This window comes from Chelmon rostratus, chromosome 15 (genome assembly GCF_017976325.1).
Source record: "Chelmon rostratus isolate fCheRos1 chromosome 15, fCheRos1.pri, whole genome shotgun sequence".
NCBI classification, from domain to species: Eukaryota; Metazoa; Chordata; class Actinopteri; order Chaetodontiformes; family Chaetodontidae; genus Chelmon; species Chelmon rostratus.
The window spans coordinates 10,481,332-10,501,299 of record NC_055672.1 but is presented as its reverse complement, the minus strand read 5'-3'; the positions used below and the strand labels follow the sequence as shown (position 1 = coordinate 10,501,299).

Sequence of the window (19,968 nt, the reverse complement as noted above, 5' to 3'; positions counted from 1 at the left end):
ATTGATGCACTAATAAGGAAAATTGTCAAAATTTGTAATTGGAAATAATGATTTAATCTCCAATTTGTGAGTTGCTTCCTTTCAAAGAAGTTGAAGGACACAGTTATTTATAGGTAGAGAAAACTCTGTAAAATCAGTTAATCAACAGTAAAAACAAGACTTTGGTGCTCCAGGAAAGTTTATGCTTACCAGACACTACTGTGTTTTCTCATGTTGAATGTAAAACATTTATCTGGGAAGTAACTAGTACAGTTATCCGGTAAATGTAGTGGAGTAAAAGCATAAAGTCAGAGGAACTGGAAATACATAAAATAGTACCTAAAATTATCTAAATTACAATCAAGTACTTTAGTAAATGTACTCAGTTACTTCTTTCCAATTCAGTTGTTGTAAATGCTTGTTTTAAGTTCATTCAAGGTTCACGAACAATCACATAACATTATGTATCTGGGTCAAAAATATGAGGTCAGTGACTAGTCTTGCCGCTACAGAATGCAGTTAGACTTTGGTCAGACTCAGTAGTGTCTTTGTGTAACTTATATCAATGTAAAGCATCATCTCCTTATATATAATCACCAGTGGTAGAATGTAACTAAGCACATTTACTCATGTACTGGACTTAAGCACAAATTTGAGGTACTCTGAGGCAAATATCGTACTTTTTAAGTTAGTTACTTGTTACTTTGCACAATTTTGCATACCCTTCCGGTCCCCTAAAAAGCATGTATCTCTAAATTTTATATGTTTATGATAACCTGGGGGATTAAGTGCTCTTTTGTAGGTTGAGAACATTCTCCTTCTTCAACTGAATAAACTATTAAAACCCTCTTGGAATTTCTGAAAAATGCGTCACAAACCTGAAAACAGGGCTGTAAGAGATACGTGGTTCTCACAAGACAGTGACAGTATTAACGTGATGTCTTAGAGAACATGATGCTTTGCTGCAGACTAAACTACCCAACAATATTTAAAGGAGTTAGAATTAGCTCAACTTTAAACATCTACAGTAATTAGTATTAAACCAAAAGCATCATATATAACAGTAAAACACTGACAGGGAGCATTATACAGCACAATGAGTACTTTTACTTAAGATACTTTAAGCCCATGATAGTACTTTTACTTCAGTAAGGTTTTGAATGCAGGACTTTTACTTGTAGTGGAGTATTTTCACAGCTTCCACGACTGATAACCATAAAACAGTGTCTTGTCACCACCTTGAAGCATTTGCAGTAGAAGCTGAAACAGAAGAATGTTTGATTAAAACATGAATGGATCGTCAGAATTGTTGCAGATTCATTCTATGTTGGTCTACAAATCATTTCAGCTCTACCTTTGATATTCCTGGTTGAATTTGTTTACAGGAGATCTCAGTCCTGACACTTCAGGTGTTTACAACAGAGGCAGAAGGTGATTTCAATCTTCTTCTAATCACACTGGACTCGTCTCTACAGGACGACTCATTCGGCGTCTGCACACTTCTGGTTTTTAACATGCACGAGCATCAGTGAAAAGAAACACAACGAAGCCTGTACGGCAAAAGATTAAAACTCACCATTTTATTATGATAATGTTATTTGATATGTCAAATTACAAGTGTATGATGTAACATAAAAACAGTTACAAACATATGTATGCATATTTACATTATATATTTATGAAAAGTAACGAGCTACATCTGTATAAAGAAAATACAACTATGACATGAGTTATTGGGACTATAAATTTTACATCATATACTTGGTATTCTCGAACCATGATAAGAAATACCTAGACGTGTAGAAACCAATAGAACCAGAACGAGAGATGTTAAATTATAAAATGGAAACTAGGATGGACGTGAGGCACTTTTTTGAGGTTGTCAGGATGTGAAAAAGCGATGGCACTAAGAAACTTCAAGAAAACCAAAAAGGATGCACAGGAAAGAAATATGCACAAAGAGAGAGAGAGTGAAAGAAAGAAAAAGAAAGAAAACAGGCAGTGTTTACAGAATAGTTAAGAGTAGTACCATTTATACTGCAAGTTTCAAAACACAAATGTCTTCCACTATTTAGAACTAATCACATAAATGTTACATCAAGCGCTGTAAGATGAAAAAAAGCTTACATATAGTATCATCAGTGCACCAAAGCATCGGAGAATTGAAACATAACCACTCAACTGCTGTGAAAAGTAACCTTTTTAAAACAATACACTGAAGAGAAACAGGTTTATATAGCTTTTTCTTTTTTAATCTACACAATGTCAAGAATGTACACTTGTATGCATTCCCAAAGATATGCACAATTTCCAAGATTGAAAGAGGATAAAAGACTAGCAGCAAAGTGGTTAAAACTGAAGTCTTATATAATGCAGGTCAAAAAAATATATATATTAAAGCAGACAGACACATGTTGCATATATAATACAGTACATGACAGGAAGTTGCACTGTGCTGGTTAATGCAGAATGAGAAGTGTTATTTCAGCATTCTCTACACTTTGTATAAATGCACGTCCTACATTTTGCTTCTCAGCCAGCAAGTTTTAATCAGGTTCATCAAACCTTGGTTCAGCTTGCAATAATGCAGGGCAATCCAATTCCAATGGGAGAATATGACAAGCAACCAAACATTTGGTTACACACCAACCCCGCACGCACCCGCACGCACACACACACACACACACACACACCGCCAGCACACCGGAAACTAACACACGGCTCACGCACTCGTGGGCACACAAGAACGTACTTATTTAGTAACACTCGCGTGCCCACACACATGCACAAGTGTCCACTTCATCTCTCTCTCACGCGCACGCACACACACACACTCGAACATTTAAAAACTCACTGTCATGGTTATATGCTGTTGGAGAATTAGGGTTTAACAGTCGTTCATAGCTGATTTTCTCTGTCAAAACAATAAAATTAGTGATTGTATCTAGCAGCTTTATACGTATGTATGTATATATATATTTATATATATCAAACTTTTGAAACAAGTGGACTGCCACTACTGTACCGTGTTAGCACTATCCTTCCTTCTACCGTACAAAACTAGAGAGAAACTCTATTAGAAGCTCAATAGTCATTTCCATCACAAACGCCCTCTACTTTTCAATGTGAAATAATACTAAAAGGTGACCTATGTACATAATGCTGTCAATTGAAGCTACAGTATATGCTGACAGCAACGATAAATACAGCTCTGTCTTCAAAATCTCAAAGACAGAAAAAGCTGGGATTATTATCAGAACTTAAATATAGTGTTAAGTATTTACAGGTGTTTGGAGTTTGGTACCAGGGGTTGGTCGTCTACCTATATAGCGTTAAAGTGTCCTGTCCCGTCACTGACTCAGTCTGCAGAGAGGTCAATGTGTTTCCCACGTTAGAAAGTTTGCATAGAAAGTAAAGGGAGCATCGGTCAGGGTGGAATTAGGAAAATGAAACATTTCTCCTGTCGAGGCCGAGGTGCCACTACGTCGCTTTTTAACCAGGAGTGACAGGAGCTGAGAAGAGATGCGTATGTTAGCAACGGCCTGACAGCAGGCCCTGCACCAAATCTGCTGATGAATATGGAGAAGAGTCACAATTAGCTCTGACTTTAAACATGCCAATGCCTTCCAGTTAGGGATAAATTCAGTTATTGCAGCCAGACGTCCAAACAGAACTATTGTTACTGTTGGGAGTTTGTTCTGATCTAAGTGTTGTTCTTCTGGGTGGGAAATGGGCCTCAAACACAGCTGGACTCTGGTGTGTAGTCTGCCTAACCCCTGTTTCCCAGAGGATCCTGAAGGAGTCGTTGAGTTCATTTGAGTTAGTTGAGAAGATCGATACCACTCTCAAATCTGCTAAATGTTAATGGAGAGCCAGCAGCTGGTTAGCTTAGCTTAGCAATAGGACTGGAAACAGGGGGAAACAGCTAGCCCGATTCTGGCTTAAGGTCACAAAACCCACCAACCAAAGCTCACCAAATAACACGTTATATCAAGTAGTACGAATCAAACAAATGAGATATCACACACTGATTAGTGAACCTTAAAGGTGCAGGTAGACAGATTTTGTTACATTTGGAATGAGCCAAGCAAGTGATTTCCCCACATATCCACTTTTTATGTTATGCAAAGCTAAGCGGCTGCTCGTTCCATCTTAATACTGAACAGGAAGGTGAGGCAGCGCCATTGATCTTCTCATCTAACTTTCGGAAAGAAAGCACATGAGTAAACTACTCCTTCAACAGTCTGCTCGTCTCTTTGTTTGCTGGAGCCAACAGACTAAGACGCTTCGGGAAACAGGAAGCCGGTTCGTGCTGTTACAAGTCAAAGCCTTAATCACATAGTCAGTGGCGACGTTACCTGACATCAAATCAAACAGTGCATATTAAGACCTATGCACACTCACGCTCTCTCTCTCTCTCTCTCTCTCTCTCTCTCACACACACACATACACACACACAGCATCTGTATGTTTTTTAATAGCTAAGATACTCAGCATTCCTGACACAATGCATTCATTCACTCAGGGCCTGTTAAATGAAGACATACGGATGGAGTGGACTTTAACTTTTGAGGAATAACGCAGTACTACATTTACACAGGATAAGAGGGGAAAATAAAATGAAAAGAAAACCACAAATTCATGGGACAAACACTGAAATTTGGAGAGGGTGCAGCAACCAAAGCTTGGAGAGCAGTGCTTTCAGGGGAGGTTCCCCCCCATGCCAAATTGGATGTTAAATTAAGTCTAAATTAAGTTTAAAATCTGTGGGATTCTCAATAAAAGAATAGCCTACTTTAAGTGCCTCGTCATTTAACCAAGGAGCACTGTAACCCCTTTACTTGCCAAAACAAAACTTGCTGGTTGAGCAACATTTTCAGCCTTTGTTTCAAAAATAATTATAAAATGAGCAGGAAAATAAAAGTGAAGAAACGAAAACACCAAACAATTTCACTACAGCAGTAAATAACTGGACTAAAACGGAAATTCACTGGAGTGAATGAAATTGTCATGTATTGGTTTCAATTCAAATGGTTCAAGAGCTTCTAATGCTGTTTGCATGATGTGGAAAACCTATTTTGGGGAACTCAGCATGGTAAAGTCGTTACCATTTTTTCCCTTCTAATCATGGACTCAATCCCTTTATTTTGGAATGCAATCAAATGGTCTAAATCACCTCGGGAAAGTCATCATTTTAGCATCTTCTTAATGTCAAAAAGCTGTACCTTCAAGAACAAGCTGTTAACTTTTTGATTTTTTTTTTTTTCAACTTCAGTGGAAAGGAAAACAAGGAATTGGCCATACATCCACCACAGCAACATCTCTCAAATGTTAAAATTACACTAAATATGGTGGTTAATGTACCACAAGAATTTGAGAGGGTTACCTTTAGTCGGGGAGGGGGGTATACCATTTCTAGTGCACTTTTCTCTGTCTAGTAATTACATTGTCAGCAAATGCTTAAGCCATGAAGGAAAGGCCACTGTTACCCAACTGCAAATTCACAAAAAAGCAAGAACAAATCCCTTTTAGCATACTCAAACAGCAAGTATTTTTTCTGAACGCAGAATAGTTTTGTTTTCTTTTTTTGTCATCAAGTTGTCGCTCTCTGTACAAAAGACAATTTTCCTTCATAAAGTTACACATTACTTGTAGAGTTCTGACATTTGTGGCCTGGCTTTGTCAATGCATGGGTGTGAATGTGAGAGGGTGTGTGTGTACGTATGTGTGAGTGTGTGTGTGTGTACAGGTGTGTTTAGTAACATCTCCAAGTCTATTAATCTTGAAGCCTCCTCCTCCTCCTCTTCTCCTCAGATTAAGCTCCTGAACTTAGCTTGGTGCTCAGAGCCCCCACAAAGCATATGGTTTGTCCTCCACTGCTGCTTGTCGGCGACAAACACAAACTGAAATCTCCAAAAGCCCTCAGAGCTGGGGATCAACAACATATCACCCCGTCTGAGAGGGAATGAAAAAAGGACGTCGGCTTTTAATTTTCCGCTTTTATCCACTTCCTGCGTTAGCTAGCTTTGAGGGTGTCCCAGAGTCCGTCGTCAGGTCACCCTGCGGCCTTGTGCTTGCCCCCACAGCAGCGGCAGGCCTCGCCACAGTGGTGGCAGGCGCGCAGAGGCAGGTAGCAGCACATGCAGGGCGCGATGAAGGAGAGCGCCACCAGGGCCAGCCAGCGCAGGCAGAACTGCTCGTCAGACGTGTCACACGAGCAGGGGTCTGAGAAGTCGCCCTCGGAGTCGGACATGCAGTGGTACAGCATGCTCTCGGCGCACAGCATGCAGCTGACTTTGTAGATGCACTGCTTGATCGGGTCGGGGGCGTCTTGGCACTGCCCCCGCCAGTTGTCTTCGTGGTTGAACATCTCCCGACAGTAGATGCAGCGTGAACGCTCGCCGTCCTCTCGCCGCCGTCGGCCCTTCTTGGACTTCAGCAGGGGCGAGGGCTGGGTTTTGATAGCTGTGTCCTTACCCAGCCCCAGCCCCATGCCTGTTCCAATGCCCATACCGGGGCCAGAGTGGGAGTCCCCGCCGTGGCCGTCGGGGAAGAGGTACTCGCACTTCTTACTGTCCAGTTTGTGGAAGGCGGTAGGGAAGTCCAGGTCGTCACGGTCGGCCTCCTGCTTCCACATGACAGGGTGGCGATAGTCCTCGTAGCGGCGGATGACCACGTCTTTGCGTGGGTTGATGCGAACGATCTCCTCTTCGTCCATGTGAAATCTGACATGACGGGTCGACTTAAAGGAGACCTAGAAGAGAGGAGAAACTGAGAATTAGTTTCACCTCACAGGCTTAAGTCTTTTGCACTCAAGACAATTTCATAACAATCTGATACAAATTCTATGGAACTTCAAAGGTGCGATCGGTTGAATGAAGGAGAAACAGACCTGTGGAGGCAGGTAGCGGCGGTTGCTGGGGGGGAACTCGTCGAAGGGTTGGGCGGGGACGTAGCAGCCCCTGAATGGCTCGGTGGAGACGACGTTGTTCAGGGGATAGAAGGGCTCTTTCATTGGGGTACAGATGGAGGGAGGCTCATCGCACACCTACAGACAATAATATTAGTCAGTCAGGTAAGTTTGACAGGCAGTTTGTGGAAATGCATGTGAGAAGGACACGTCAAAGAAACATGGGTGCTGCCATGATTAATCAAATAATTGGTGGCTTACAAACAAAATTAATGATCTAAATAATTTTAGAATACATGAATACTTTTGGGAATTTTTCCAAGCACTCGTAGCATTTATATACTATTTTAAGGCATCGCTTCGCACTTTGATCAATTGTGATGCGCAATCATCATTATTTTATAGATACATACTAAAAAATGATAAGCAATAAAAATAAGTATAAGCTGAAGCCCTTAACATCCATCATCCTCACATTCCATGTCACCGTTACGTTGCAAAAGCACTAATTCAGTTTTCATGTCCACAACTGTCTTGACTCAGAGAGTGTAGGCCGTGTGTGTGTGTCTGTGTGTGTGTGTTCCACTTTAAACCACCAGGGGGCATCCTGCGCCCACGCCTGCCCAAATGACTGTGCTGTGTGGTGATGACTCAAGGCCCCTTCTGTTAAGAACTCAGAGTTCCCATCAGCCTTGCATGTGTTCCCACAAACATTTTAACTGATGCAAAATCTACAAACACGGGCCTAAAAAAAGAGGCACTTGAAACACGTGAAAAATAAAGCGAGAGAAACGCTGGAAACCGTGTGAGCATTCCTTCCACCTCACGCCAAACAATCTCATAATTACAAGAGGGAAGCTCACTGTTGGCATCAATCAGAACGAGGTGGCTATAAATAACATCTCTGTGAATGCCACAGTCTGCAAACACATTTGAAAATATAAACACAGCTAAAATGTATTTCTACACATTGACAGAAATAAAGTAAATAGTTAAAGATCCGACACTTGGGTACTCATGGCAACAAAATCAAAAGCGATGGCTATTCATGATTCATGTGTGCAGAGGTGATGAGAGATGGGGGAGGAGAGCCGGTTATGACATCAAGAGCCGTGTGATGATATTTCACGTCCAGCTTTATTTCAGCACAACCTCCACGCGCCGCACATCACATCACGCCACGCACGCAAGCTCCACGAGAAGAAGCAGGATTGGGGTCGACTCAATTCAGAGCGGAATATTCAAATTGCGCCTTCCTCCTCACTGCAGTCTGAGAATCATTCAAGAAAATCAATCAAGTAAAACTGCAAAACAAACGTCTTCAAGGTTACATCGCTCTCCGCTCAGCGATACACAAACATGGACACGCGCCGAGGCATCTTCACACGTAGGGGCTCGGTCCAACCATATTCGAGCCTCGCACGAGCTGGCTCGCTGTCCCTCTTTTCCCACACACACCCCGACCTCATCAAGGCAGGGTTAGTCCTCCTCTCTTCTCCTTCTCCCACCCTCTCTCTCTCCCTCTCTCTGCTCTGCGTGTGGAGGAGGCTGCTGGCTCTGGTTAGTCAGTGCCGTGTGTAAAGTAGCCCACGCCAGTGCTTTAACGCACAGCGGAAATCTGGTTTGCTCCCAGCTGCTGCTACAGTAATTACTGTCCTGTGGTTGCTAAGAGATGCTTCCTTTGACTTCTTTTTTTCCCTCTCTTTCTCTTCTTTTTTTCCTCTCTCTCTCCTCTGCTTGCCCCCCCAACCTCTAGACTGCTAACACATGGTGTGAGTGTGTGCGTGTGTGTGTGTGTGACTTTGCTCCTTCCTTGCCTCCGAACATACCAAGTGGTGTAACACACATCCAGAGCGTCTGCAGGGGAATGTGAGGAATAAGAGACAGTGGAGGGAGAGAAGAGAAAGAACAGAACAGGAAAAAATGACTTTGTGTTGTATTCATGTTTGTGTGTGAGAGAGAGAGAGAAAGGGGGAGAGAGAAAGGGAGAAGGAGAGCGAGAGGCCAAAGAGTCTGCCGAGGGAATGTCATAAACCAGCTCCAGCTGGAGAAATGCAGCATAGAACTTAAAAAGCCAGATGACAGCTGTGTGTGTATGTGAGAGAAAGAAAGAAAGGAGCAAGGGGTGGGGGGTGAAATGGGAAACAGACTTGGGCTTCCTTTTAAAGCGCTTGCCTAAGCCCCACCATTCAAAGGCATGCGTGGGGGCCAATCTGGAGCTGAGCTGACCCAAGAGATGTGGCTGGGTGAGGGAGGAGAGGAGAGGAGAGGAGGGGAGACAAGGGATGGAGGTGGTGGGAGCCAGGGGCAACCTGGCTCCGTGCACTTCCGCCCTCAAAGGCGCAGGGGCTCAGGACAGGGAAGGCTGGGGTCGGCCAACATACCGAAAACCTAGAGAACATGCCGGATCTCTGAGCTAGACAGAGAAAAAGAACAGAGATGATGGTGCACATGTTCGGCCGTTTGATCACAAACACTGAATGATTTACATCTGTACACTCTAGAAACAGGGTAAATAAGGCTAATCATGAGTAGTGCTCATCTCTGTGTCTTGTTAACTTAAAAGAAAGAAGTAAAGTTCCAGGCCCCTCCCCATGTACTCTGTACACAAATGGTTCAACATTTTAGGAAATCTGCTTACTAGCTTTGTTGTTGAGAGTTAGATAAGAAGATAGATGGCAATCTCAGCTCTGTAGGTTAAATATTAACCTACAGCCAGCAGCTGGTTAGCTTAGCTTAGCATAAAGCCTGGACACAGCTAACCTGGCTCTGTCCTAAGGTAACAAATCCAGCCTAGCAGTGTCTCTAAAGCTCCCTAATCCACACGTTTTATCTTGGTTGTTTAATATGTACAAAAACCAAAGTGTAAAAAGCGACAAGTTGTGGTTGCTTTGCTCAGCCAAAAATCACCACCCTGCCAATAAAACCCGAGCCAGGCTAGATGTTTCCCCATCTCCAGTGTTTATTCTAAGCTAAGCGGCTGCAGGCTGTATGAGCAGCCGTATCAATTCTCATCCAACTCTTGCACCAAAGCCAATGAACACATTTCCAAAAATGTCAAACTATTCCTTTAAACTGCTCTTCCTCCTGGCTCCAGGGTGCTTTATGGAGCACGCTTGAGCCACACAAAACCAGTCTGGAAGCCTCTGGTCTATGAGCAGGGCTGTAAAAGTCAACTGGCCAACAAAACCTCCGTGCACTAAACTGATAAGAGAAAACTTCCTGCCAGAGCTAAATTAGAAGCGGATGCTTTCCAGTGGCATTTGGAAAAAAAAAAAAAAAAAGCATTTTACTTAGTGCGAGCGGAAGGACTGTAGCTTCACAATTCCTGGCAGTGGGTCATCACAGCTGAGTGGGGTGTTGTGCAACCGCATTTCTTTTTTTTGTTGTTGTTTTTTTTTTTTAAATATGGGTTAAATATGTTGCATGTGTTTCTGAGTGAGAGGAAGAATGTGGTGAGCTTGTGAAGGGCATACAAGTGGGTGCTGAGCCTCAGTAGGCAGGATGTGGGTGGAGAAGACCGTCTTGAACGCGTGTACATTGACACACGCACGGACAAGCTCTCTCTCTCTCTCTCTCTCTCTCTCTCTCTCTCTCTCTCTCTCTCTCTCTCTCTCTCTCTCTCTCTCTCTCTCTCTCTCTCTCTCTCTCTCTCTCTCTCTCTCTCTCTCTCTCTCTCTCTCTCTCTCTCTCTCTCTCTCACACACACACACACACACACACACACACACACACACACACACACACACACACACACACCAGTCCAACGCTCGTAGCAATACAAGGCTATCGTGAATTCCGGTAAAGACGAGAGATTCTTTTCAGACTTGTCTGAATCTAATCAAGGAACTAAAGGAGGCTAGATGGTGACCTCCCATGCTGATGAGACATCGGTGTCAGCTTTCTCAACAAGGTCAAGGCTACTCAAGACCCATCTCTTGCCTCTAAAGGGGGGGGGGGGGTCAATAACCTAAACTAAAGGCCAAAACATACCGTAGGTTATTTGTACGAACAATGGAGGACAAAGCAGTGCAGCTAATATCGCACCTTGTTGTGTGGTGGTATTTGCTAGTTCCTTTGGCTGCAGCGCTTGCCACTGGTTCACTTCTCTTTCTCTGTAGCCCAGGTCTCCGACCGCAACATTCGGATGCCAAATCACCATGGTGACACCCTCGGTGGCTCACTCACTGAACCTTGTGAACACCCCCTTCTACCCCCCTCCTGCTGCCTAGCAACAGTGGTGCCATTGGATTTCCTGTATGTTCAGGCTGATTCCTTAAAGAGGAACTTCGCCACGGGAACAGGAAAGCAGCTCTCCCTCCTTCGCTGCTCCTCTAGTCCACGATGTACAGGATGTGAGATACTGGGGCAGGTCAAAGGTGATGACTTGACTCTGACAGCTCACAGCTAAAAACTCATAGGAGGCGCCGGGCAATGTCAAAGATCTGGTGGGGCAGTTTCAATAAACACAGTCAGCAAAAACTAGAAACACCACGCAATGCAATACAGCGGCCATGCAATTAACACTTGTTGAGGCTACTATTTTAGCTATTTGTGTGCTGACTCAATTCTTAACTATGTTTTGAAGCAGTACCTTTGTGTGCAGCACAAACTACAGTGTAAAAAATGACCAGAGTTGAATCAACATCTCTCTAACACTGTGTCAACAGTAATTAATAATACGTTTCACAAAGGTAGCGCCTACTACAGGACTGTTGTATGAAGTAGATGGTTTCTGCATTTCTTGTCACTCAGTGTGCATTACAAGAACTGCCCTTCCTCCCACGAAGGTGTCTTTTCACCTACTTCGCAATCAGAAGTGAAACAGGTGACTGACGTTCCTGTAACAGCCTGATATCTAAAACAAATCAACATGGGTGTGTGGACGTGAACTATAGACCTGCTGCCTTTCTCTGCTAGAGAGAGAACGGCATTCTTAACCACACGTCAGCAGCCAATAGAGCGCCACATGCCAGGAACAGGGCAAACATATACATTTCTTAACATGACGCACCTTGACAGTTCTCAAGCTGTCAACAAGAAGAGGCCCCGCTCATGAAGCAATGCATTTACTTTGGAGACCAGTGCGATCACAAAGCGTTTTCACCACAACTGCCTATGAACAACCAGCTCCTGAGGCAATAGTTATTATATCGGCATCAATTGAAACAAGAGTGACAGCAACCAAGTTAGACTGATAGAGACAGCCAAGCCTGCTCCAACACATTTGCTGGCCAACACCCAGCTTCACCTCGGGGTCTGGCTGGCACTAGTTGAACACCTGTAAATCTTCAAGAACAACTGTTCGAAAACAAAGGCAGGTGTCAGCACCTGGGTGGGACACATCACGGCTCAAACATATGGCTCATATTCTAGCTATGACCTGCCTCCTATTTAATAGCCAGGGAGAGCTGAGTGACGAATCTAACTTGACAAAAACCTACACCAGGTGCACTTCAACATCACAATCATCCATTTCTCACTCCATGGCACAAACGACATGGCATTAAAAATGCTTCATCTTGTAAATCTGTTTTACTCTGTAACACAACAAAAAAAAGGTGCTAGCCTCAATAAATTTGGTCCAACACACTCAGAGACGCAGAGAAAACTAGACTCCTCAAAGTCAAAAAAATAAAATGGACTCATCTGCACCCACACAAGACACATTTTTGTCTTAGCCAGAACCTCTCGGCTTTAATGTCACTCACCGGTGGTCCATCCTCGGGAGTGTCCCCTTCCCCAAACGACCGACAACCTGCAAGAGAGAAGACAGAACCCAGACGGGAAAAAGATTAGAGGCCTGACTTGATCATTTTATACACTCAAACCAATACAGGCACTGCTGCAGTCAAATAAGTGACTAAAAGCTTACAACAGCCCATCATCATTATCTATGGCATTAAAACCTCCTCACACACTAACTTGTATAATAATAGCACACTATTTTTAGTGTCTTGGATAACTTATTTTGAGTGACAAATGGGAGGAAAGATCAGTTTTTGCACCTTTACCACTAGGTGGCGAAACCTCATGGAACACCACTGAAATCTTGCACCACTCTTGCCGACTTCCTTGTACCATTTTCAAACCTTAGCTACATTTCTAAGAATATGTGTAATCAAATTGCATTTATCAAAAACCATTTCACTCTCAGAGGATGACATCTTCTCCACAAAGCACGTTTGAGCCAGCAGATTCACGTTGCTGGTTCTCGTCAGGCCAGAATAGGACAAGACTTCTGCTTTCCTCTTTCAGTGCAGCCTAATGGGGAAATGAAAGCTGCTTTGTGTCAGTGGGGCACACAGAAGTTAATGAAATATACATGGCTAGAATAATGTAACCCCAACCTATGCTAAAACGCCATGTGCCATTTCCGCATCCAAAACACCTCGTCTGCTGATGCTGGAGCTGGAGCTTATGTTTCAGGCACCAGGCCGACCATGTTACAGCTTTTCATTACTATAGAGAATGAAACTGTGGACGGTGTAACCCGAGGAAGGACACTAGCGTTACTGATATTTTTGCACAAAGTGCTGTTTTGTTAAACCCTTTTTCTACTCAAGCAGGGACACATTTGTCCCATTGAGAGCACCACTGTGTCATAGATAATATTCTGATAAAGACAATATTGTAGTATTACTGGCCTTCATAAAATAAAACCACCCACAAGCTCTACTTAAATACTGCATCGGATTTTGCTGTAAATTTTTATTGTGTTCATACATGTCAACAATGAGAAATCACCACACTTCATTGTGGGAGTTCAACGTGTGGCATTTTGTTGGCAAAGCATGACATGCAGTCAAAGTCCTGATGTTTGCATTTGATGTTATGATGTTAATGATAAATTGAGTGAACAACTGTTTCAGTGCTCTGTGCCTTAAATATATTGTTTGAATTAAAATGATACCAGGATGTCATACCTACCTGGCTTTATATGGCTTTATATATATATATATAAAAAAAAAAAAAAACAGAACTTATACATGCAACATGTTAGGGACTCAGTAATTACATGTCTGGTTCCAGATGTGTTTTGAGATGTGCTGCAAGTTGAATGGTGGAGCGTGACGTGTGTTATAGGCATGCTCTTTCAGTCGTATGATTGAGATCAAAATATAGTTCTATTTACTATAATATTACTTTACAAGACTGACATACAGACTAGTGTGTAATTTTACACACACTACTTGTGCATGTCATGTGAAAACAAACCAAGCACTTGATTTTCAAGGAGCAGCAGCCAGAATATGTATTATAAAACAAAACACTGTTACAGAAACTTAATAAAGGGGAAATTGTTCAGGCTACAGTCTTGGCAATGTTACAGAAAACAGGGATTAAACCATTTCCATTGGGATGAAGGGGAAACTGTTTGTACCTGGGGCATCAAGAGTTGAAAACTCAAGTTCACTTAATTAGGATCACTGAGGCCTCGTTTGAAGCTCTGAGGCATCAGTCAGCCTGTCTGTATTCAGGGAGGAAATACAGCAATAGTGCCGTCTCTGCCATACAGAGGCCAGAAGAATTCACTGGGCTTGTGTTAGACCTGGTCAGTCCATCAGTCTGTCTGTCTGAATCACATGGAGAAAGGTGTGTGTGTGCGTGTGTGTGTGCATTTCTCCACTACAGAGAGAAAGAGGCTTCCTGCAGCACGACTCTGGCAGTGCTGGGCCGCGAAGCTGCCTGAGCCATGTGCCCGGCGTTGCCATGGCAACAGAGGACTGCAAGACTGGTACACACACGTGCGCACACACACACACGGGCAAAACATATTCTCTCTCTCTCTCTCTCTCTCTCTCTCCCTCTTCTCTCCCCACACACATTCACGCAGCAGTCCAGCAGCAGAACGATGCAACAGGAATACAGAAGAAGCTGCCTGCCTGAGCTGAGGAGAGGCATTACACAACACTGGCAGAATACAGAAGATGCCAGGAGAGAAAGGAGAGCAGAGGCAGGAGAGGACAGCAAGGGAAAAGAGAGAGGGAGAGAGAGAGAAGTGCAGGCACTGGGGAGAAGAAACTCTCCATCACCTGCTGTAGCTGACATGCACAGGAAAGAGGTGAAGCGTTTACTAGCACCCAGAAACTGTACAGCCTCTGGTGGAGGGGGATGTGTTTAAGCAACGCTGACCAGTTATCAGAGATGTTCACTCTTGTTCCCAAAGCATCCTGTTATGTGAACTAGGGCTGAAACTAACTGTTATTTTCATTATTGGTTCATCAGGTTCATTTCTCAATTAATCGTTAGGTCTTCTTCAGACACTCTATAAGGCTGTCATTGAGTATTCTAGATTCGAATATATAATCCAATTGTAAATAACAAAAAAACAAACATAGAAAACAGACCTTTGCTTTTAAAAATTAACATTCGATCATGAAAAATAAATAGCACTACTGTGGCGGCTGCTCTAGAGTTTCCGTTATCCGGTAATAACTGTTTTTTCGCTGGGAAAATCTGTTGAAGTCCGAGTTAGATGTGAAAATATTCTGGCTCTACGTGCTGTTTATTCTGCTGCTTCTCTGATGTCTGCCCTCTCTCTCGCTCCTCTCCTGATATGGTGAATTAAGAGTTTATTTTGACCAAACCAGAGTTGGTGGTGATTGCTGGAACAGTGAAAGTCAAACCAAGACGGTTTTGGTGACTTTTATTTTGTTTCTGTCGAGTTTGAATGAAGTTGTGTTTTACGATGCTAAAATGACTGTTTCTGCAAATGGAGTCTGGCGGCTTTGGCGAGGGAGACATAGCGGCTGTTTCTGGTGAAACAAAGAGGATCTTACCCTTTAACAAAAAGGTCTGCCACTGTAGGGATCCTTCCCATAATGTTGTCAGACACTTACTGTAACAATCTGAGGCTGTCAGTGGCAAAAACAAACACTTTTAATGGACGTACAAACGGCCATAGGTATCATGGGGGCTGCAGCACTGTTGCTGGACCAATTTCAAAAAACGTTGTCTCCATTAGTTACTTGGATGCAAAAACATGGCAAATTAGGTTCCCTACACAGACCAGAACCAGAATTTGGACACGTGGACTGGCACCAATTGGAAACTGTGCACGCCACGTCACTGTCATTGTTGAAATGAAATGTAGGTCAAGCTAAAATGAGGAGAAAATTCGACAACACGGTAGAGGACATTATTTTACTTGTTCATTCTGGAATGTGTAGGTATATAGATCTTTTAAAAAACAAGTTTCTGTTGAAGTAAATGTATCTATACAAGTAGTGTGTCTCTAGTTGTACTGGTTTGCCCTCTTTTGAACATTATGCACAAAAGTAGACAATCAAATGGTTGAATCCTATGTGTTTAGAAATAATCAAACATCATTTTTGGCCAGTTTTGACAGTCCTATATAAATAATTGACTACCAAAATGTCAGCTAAAATTCACAGGCAGAGCACTTTGCAAGGCCAGCCCTACAGCTGTTGCCCATGATTACCTTTTACCTAGACTATGTGTGGACTTGTGCCCAGGAAGTGCAAATCTCAGATAAATGCTTGCGGGCAAGAAGCGACCGATGCCTAGCAGTGATAAGCTTTTTACGATATGCTCTGCTATACCTCCTCTATGCTCCCCAGGGTTCCCAGGTCTAGAGAGTAAAGGAGATTATAGCTCCCCAGCCAGCCAGCGTCTTGTGTAACAGGCCGGGGCTGGGTGGCAGATTGCTGAGCTGGCAATTCTCCTGCTAATTGGATGACTTTGCTACCTCTGGCACTGTACTGAAAAATAATGCTTATCAGGATCCAAGGCTGTTAACTAAACTCAAGACACTCAACTCCACCAAAGTGTAGCATCTAGTTTAAATTAAAAAAAAAATGTAAGACACACCAAAACCTACCTTTTTTTTTTTTTAGAGTAGACTAGCCAGTCCACAAACTTTCTTACCAAGTCTGAACAGCACAAAAGCCCAACCTGGTCAGGTTTCTTCTGACTACTGCGCTGCCCCTATCTCAGGTTGCCACCCCTTCTACGTGTACCAACTCCTGCCCCCCCTCTTTCTTAGCAACCCCCCTCCCCTGTCCTATATCACCCACTGTCTGGGCACAGCATTGCCTTGCCAGTCTCTACAGGAAGCGGAGAGTTTATCTGGGCAGCTGGCGCTGATAAGATAACGCAGGAGGGGTAATGCTTGGGTGAGTGAGCAGGTAGCAGTGGGGGGAAGTCATCAACGCTAATCAACGCCATGCATCTCTCCTAGAACAGATGCTAGGTCAGCCATTACAAAGCCAGTGACAAACGGGCAGAAATACAGGCTGTAGATACTCGCTAACAGAATGCATGACATGTTCATACACATACACCCGTATTATTTTACACATACTGGATGGCTGCCAACACACACAGGATAGTGCGACCTCTTAGAGGGAATTCCAAACAAATCTGGGGTTTTGCTGATAGGGTTCTAAACCCACACACATGCAGGCAACATTAACTATCCGCCAACACATACACCCACCTTGGCTGATGTCCTCAATGGCCCGACGTATGCCCCGGTCAAAGGCGCGGGCGTCAGCGGGGCTCTGGAAATTCAGTCCGAACTTCTTGTCGTTGATCCTCCAGTGATGGAAGATGGGGGTGACCTTGTTGTATACTACGTCTTTCTGCAGGACACACTCCAGAACCACCTGACAACATACACACACACACAGAGTTGGACGGTGAAACAAGGCACTCAACATCATTGTAATTACATTCGGTCAAGCTCAAGTTGTTAGTTTGAAGCCTGGAAACTGCATCATTTAAAGGCTTGATGAAGAAACTCACTGGGTACTACACGTAAATCCTTCATCTTACTCCTCACCCTAAGCTAGCACCCTAAGAAAGTCACTTTCAATCAATCCACGGCACTACGAGTCAGGGAATAGAGAGAAAAAGATTAAGAGCAGAGGCCTGCATCTGGAGCAACATACCTCCAGAGTTTCTAAAATAGAAAACTGAAAAAAAAAATCATACTAAACCCAATAATTTAACATACGTCCTTGGATAATTTGTAAAACACATTCTAAATGGTGGGGTTTTCATTACAGATGATGATAAAGTTGGAGCGCAGTGGTGGTGGCAGAAGAAGGGGAGGTTGAGTATGTTTTGGAGCCAGGCAAGCCAAGTGTGTGGCAAAGAGACTGTGTTTCCAAAGCCTATTATTAATCAGGGCTACTGGGCCGCCTCCCGGCCTTCCTCTAGGCAGATTAAATGAAATGAGAGACGGCCATTACAGTCTTTGAGGCTTTTTTACCGACGTGCACGAGAGGTGGCTTAATGGGGTGTGAATGCGTGAGCGTGGGCATGGCGCTCTGCGTGAGAGAATGCGTGAGTGCAGGAGCCGGTGCGATGACAGCCTCAACGAGCCATGTGCTACCCTGTGCATCTTCGCAGCGCAAATGCCTCGTCAGAGGCCAACGGTCACAAACTAATACTCGACGACTGAAAGCAGATGGCACGGTTTGCCGTCGATCCGGACAACAGTCAACATGCACACTTAAAGAGGCTGATACGGCAGCTGTGTGAGAGGTTGATGATATGTGATACGTGTGTCAGAGAGGGTGCACACAGGTCTACATTTCATTCTGAATGTCTGACTGAGAGCTGCTTTTTATGCTCCCTCGCAAGTGTACGCGACATCATTTTTATGCATGTGGAAGATGTGTATGACAGTATCTGTTCTTGTGTCACTACTGCATGCATCCCTCCCTAAGTAAAAGAAGGGGCAAAGGTTAAGTCTATGTGTTTACCCAGAGCCAGCGGATGAGAGGGATGGATGTGAGGAGGATGGGGTGGCAAGGGGGGGGTCCGCTGTGCCTCTGGGGCTGATTGTGGAGGCGAGACTGAATGGAGCCGGAGCAGGTAAGGTGAGCGCACAGCGAGGCCGACAGAGGAGGAAGTATCACAGTGGCATGGAAGGACGATACTTAACACCGCATTCCACATTGTGCTCAGAGAAAAGAGAGGAGGAGCCACCCTGACTTAGGTTCACAAAAGGGATAGAAGCAGAATGGAGGCTAGATATCTTAGAGGAGTGGAGGAACGGACAAAGAGACAGACGGAGGTACGACGTGCAGAGAGTGGAGAGAGATAGCGTGAAAGCGGAAACTGGGGAAGTGGATGAGAGGGAGAGAGATGTTTACATGCAGGCAAGAAATCAGGCTTTTATCTATAAACACAGCCTTTGCCATCAGAATTAGAATTATGGCACAACCTGATATCAGTTCAAGACATTTCAATAAAAGAGGATATATTACAATCTGAATTGTCTTGGAATAAAAATGTGTGTTTTGAGCATATAATGTAATTTGCAGTGAACTGGTGCATCAAAAAATGTAGATATAACATAAAAAGTGGCATGCATTCATATTTAGGAAATGAGTTTTAGAGGCATTGGTTTTCCCTTCACTCAAGAGTTACAGATGATAAACCATATTTTGCGAGCAAAGATAAGTCAAAACAATCCCATGACAAGGTTAACAGCAGGGCCCTCGCCCCACGGCAAAGCTTTTAGAGTTAGCTTGGACTCCACCACAGGCCCCAGCTGTATTAATCAGGGAGTCACAGAACATGAACGACAGGGAAAGAGGTGAGGGCTAAAACGAGAGATTTGTCATAATCCGAGAGCTAGTATGGTCAGTAATCATCAACCAATTAGAGCTGTAGTTTTAAAGAGAGTCAGAGAATCAGAGGGGGTGGGGGTGGGGGGGGGGTGATTGGTAGCTATATGGAGAGCCAGCTGAGTCATCACCAGTACACTCTGTGCCGCATCACTGCGCTTATAGACAGATCCCCTCCACCTCTTCCGTCTCCCGTCTATCTGGCTCCACCTCTGTTTCCTGCTCTTTGACTACACACATTTCTTTCCCTGATTCATCTCATATCTCACGCACCCCAATCACCTCGTTTCTCGCAGCCAAAATCGTGCCTTTGTGATTTCAAAATAACTGCACCTCTTCTTATCTGTTTTCCCTCCGTCTAGCTCAGGTTCCTCTCAGGCTGCTGTTCTGTCAGTTCCTGGCTGAATTAGAACACTGAAATTACACCCTTTAAGACGACAACGAAATGCATCTCAAACATGGAACTACAGTTTC

The 19,968-nt window shown here is 43.8% G+C and overlaps 1 protein-coding gene across 1 annotated transcript in view; it reads right to left on the bottom strand.

The window, feature by feature from the left end:
- Positions 1 to 1,538: 1,538 nt before the first annotated feature.
- spred1 (sprouty related EVH1 domain containing 1) overlaps positions 1,539 to 19,968 on the bottom strand; it is a 34,039-nt gene continuing 15,609 nt past the window's right edge. Inside the window, exons 3-6 of the mRNA XM_041954280.1 lie at positions 17,352 to 17,520; positions 12,601 to 12,647; positions 6,872 to 7,027; positions 1,539 to 6,733 (exon numbers count right to left, since the gene is read on the bottom strand). Of these exons, the coding sequence (XP_041810214.1) occupies positions 6,035 to 6,733; positions 6,872 to 7,027; positions 12,601 to 12,647; positions 17,352 to 17,520 (1,071 nt within the window). The 3' untranslated portion in view covers positions 1,539 to 6,034. The remainder of the gene's footprint in view (positions 6,734 to 6,871; positions 7,028 to 12,600; positions 12,648 to 17,351; positions 17,521 to 19,968) is intronic.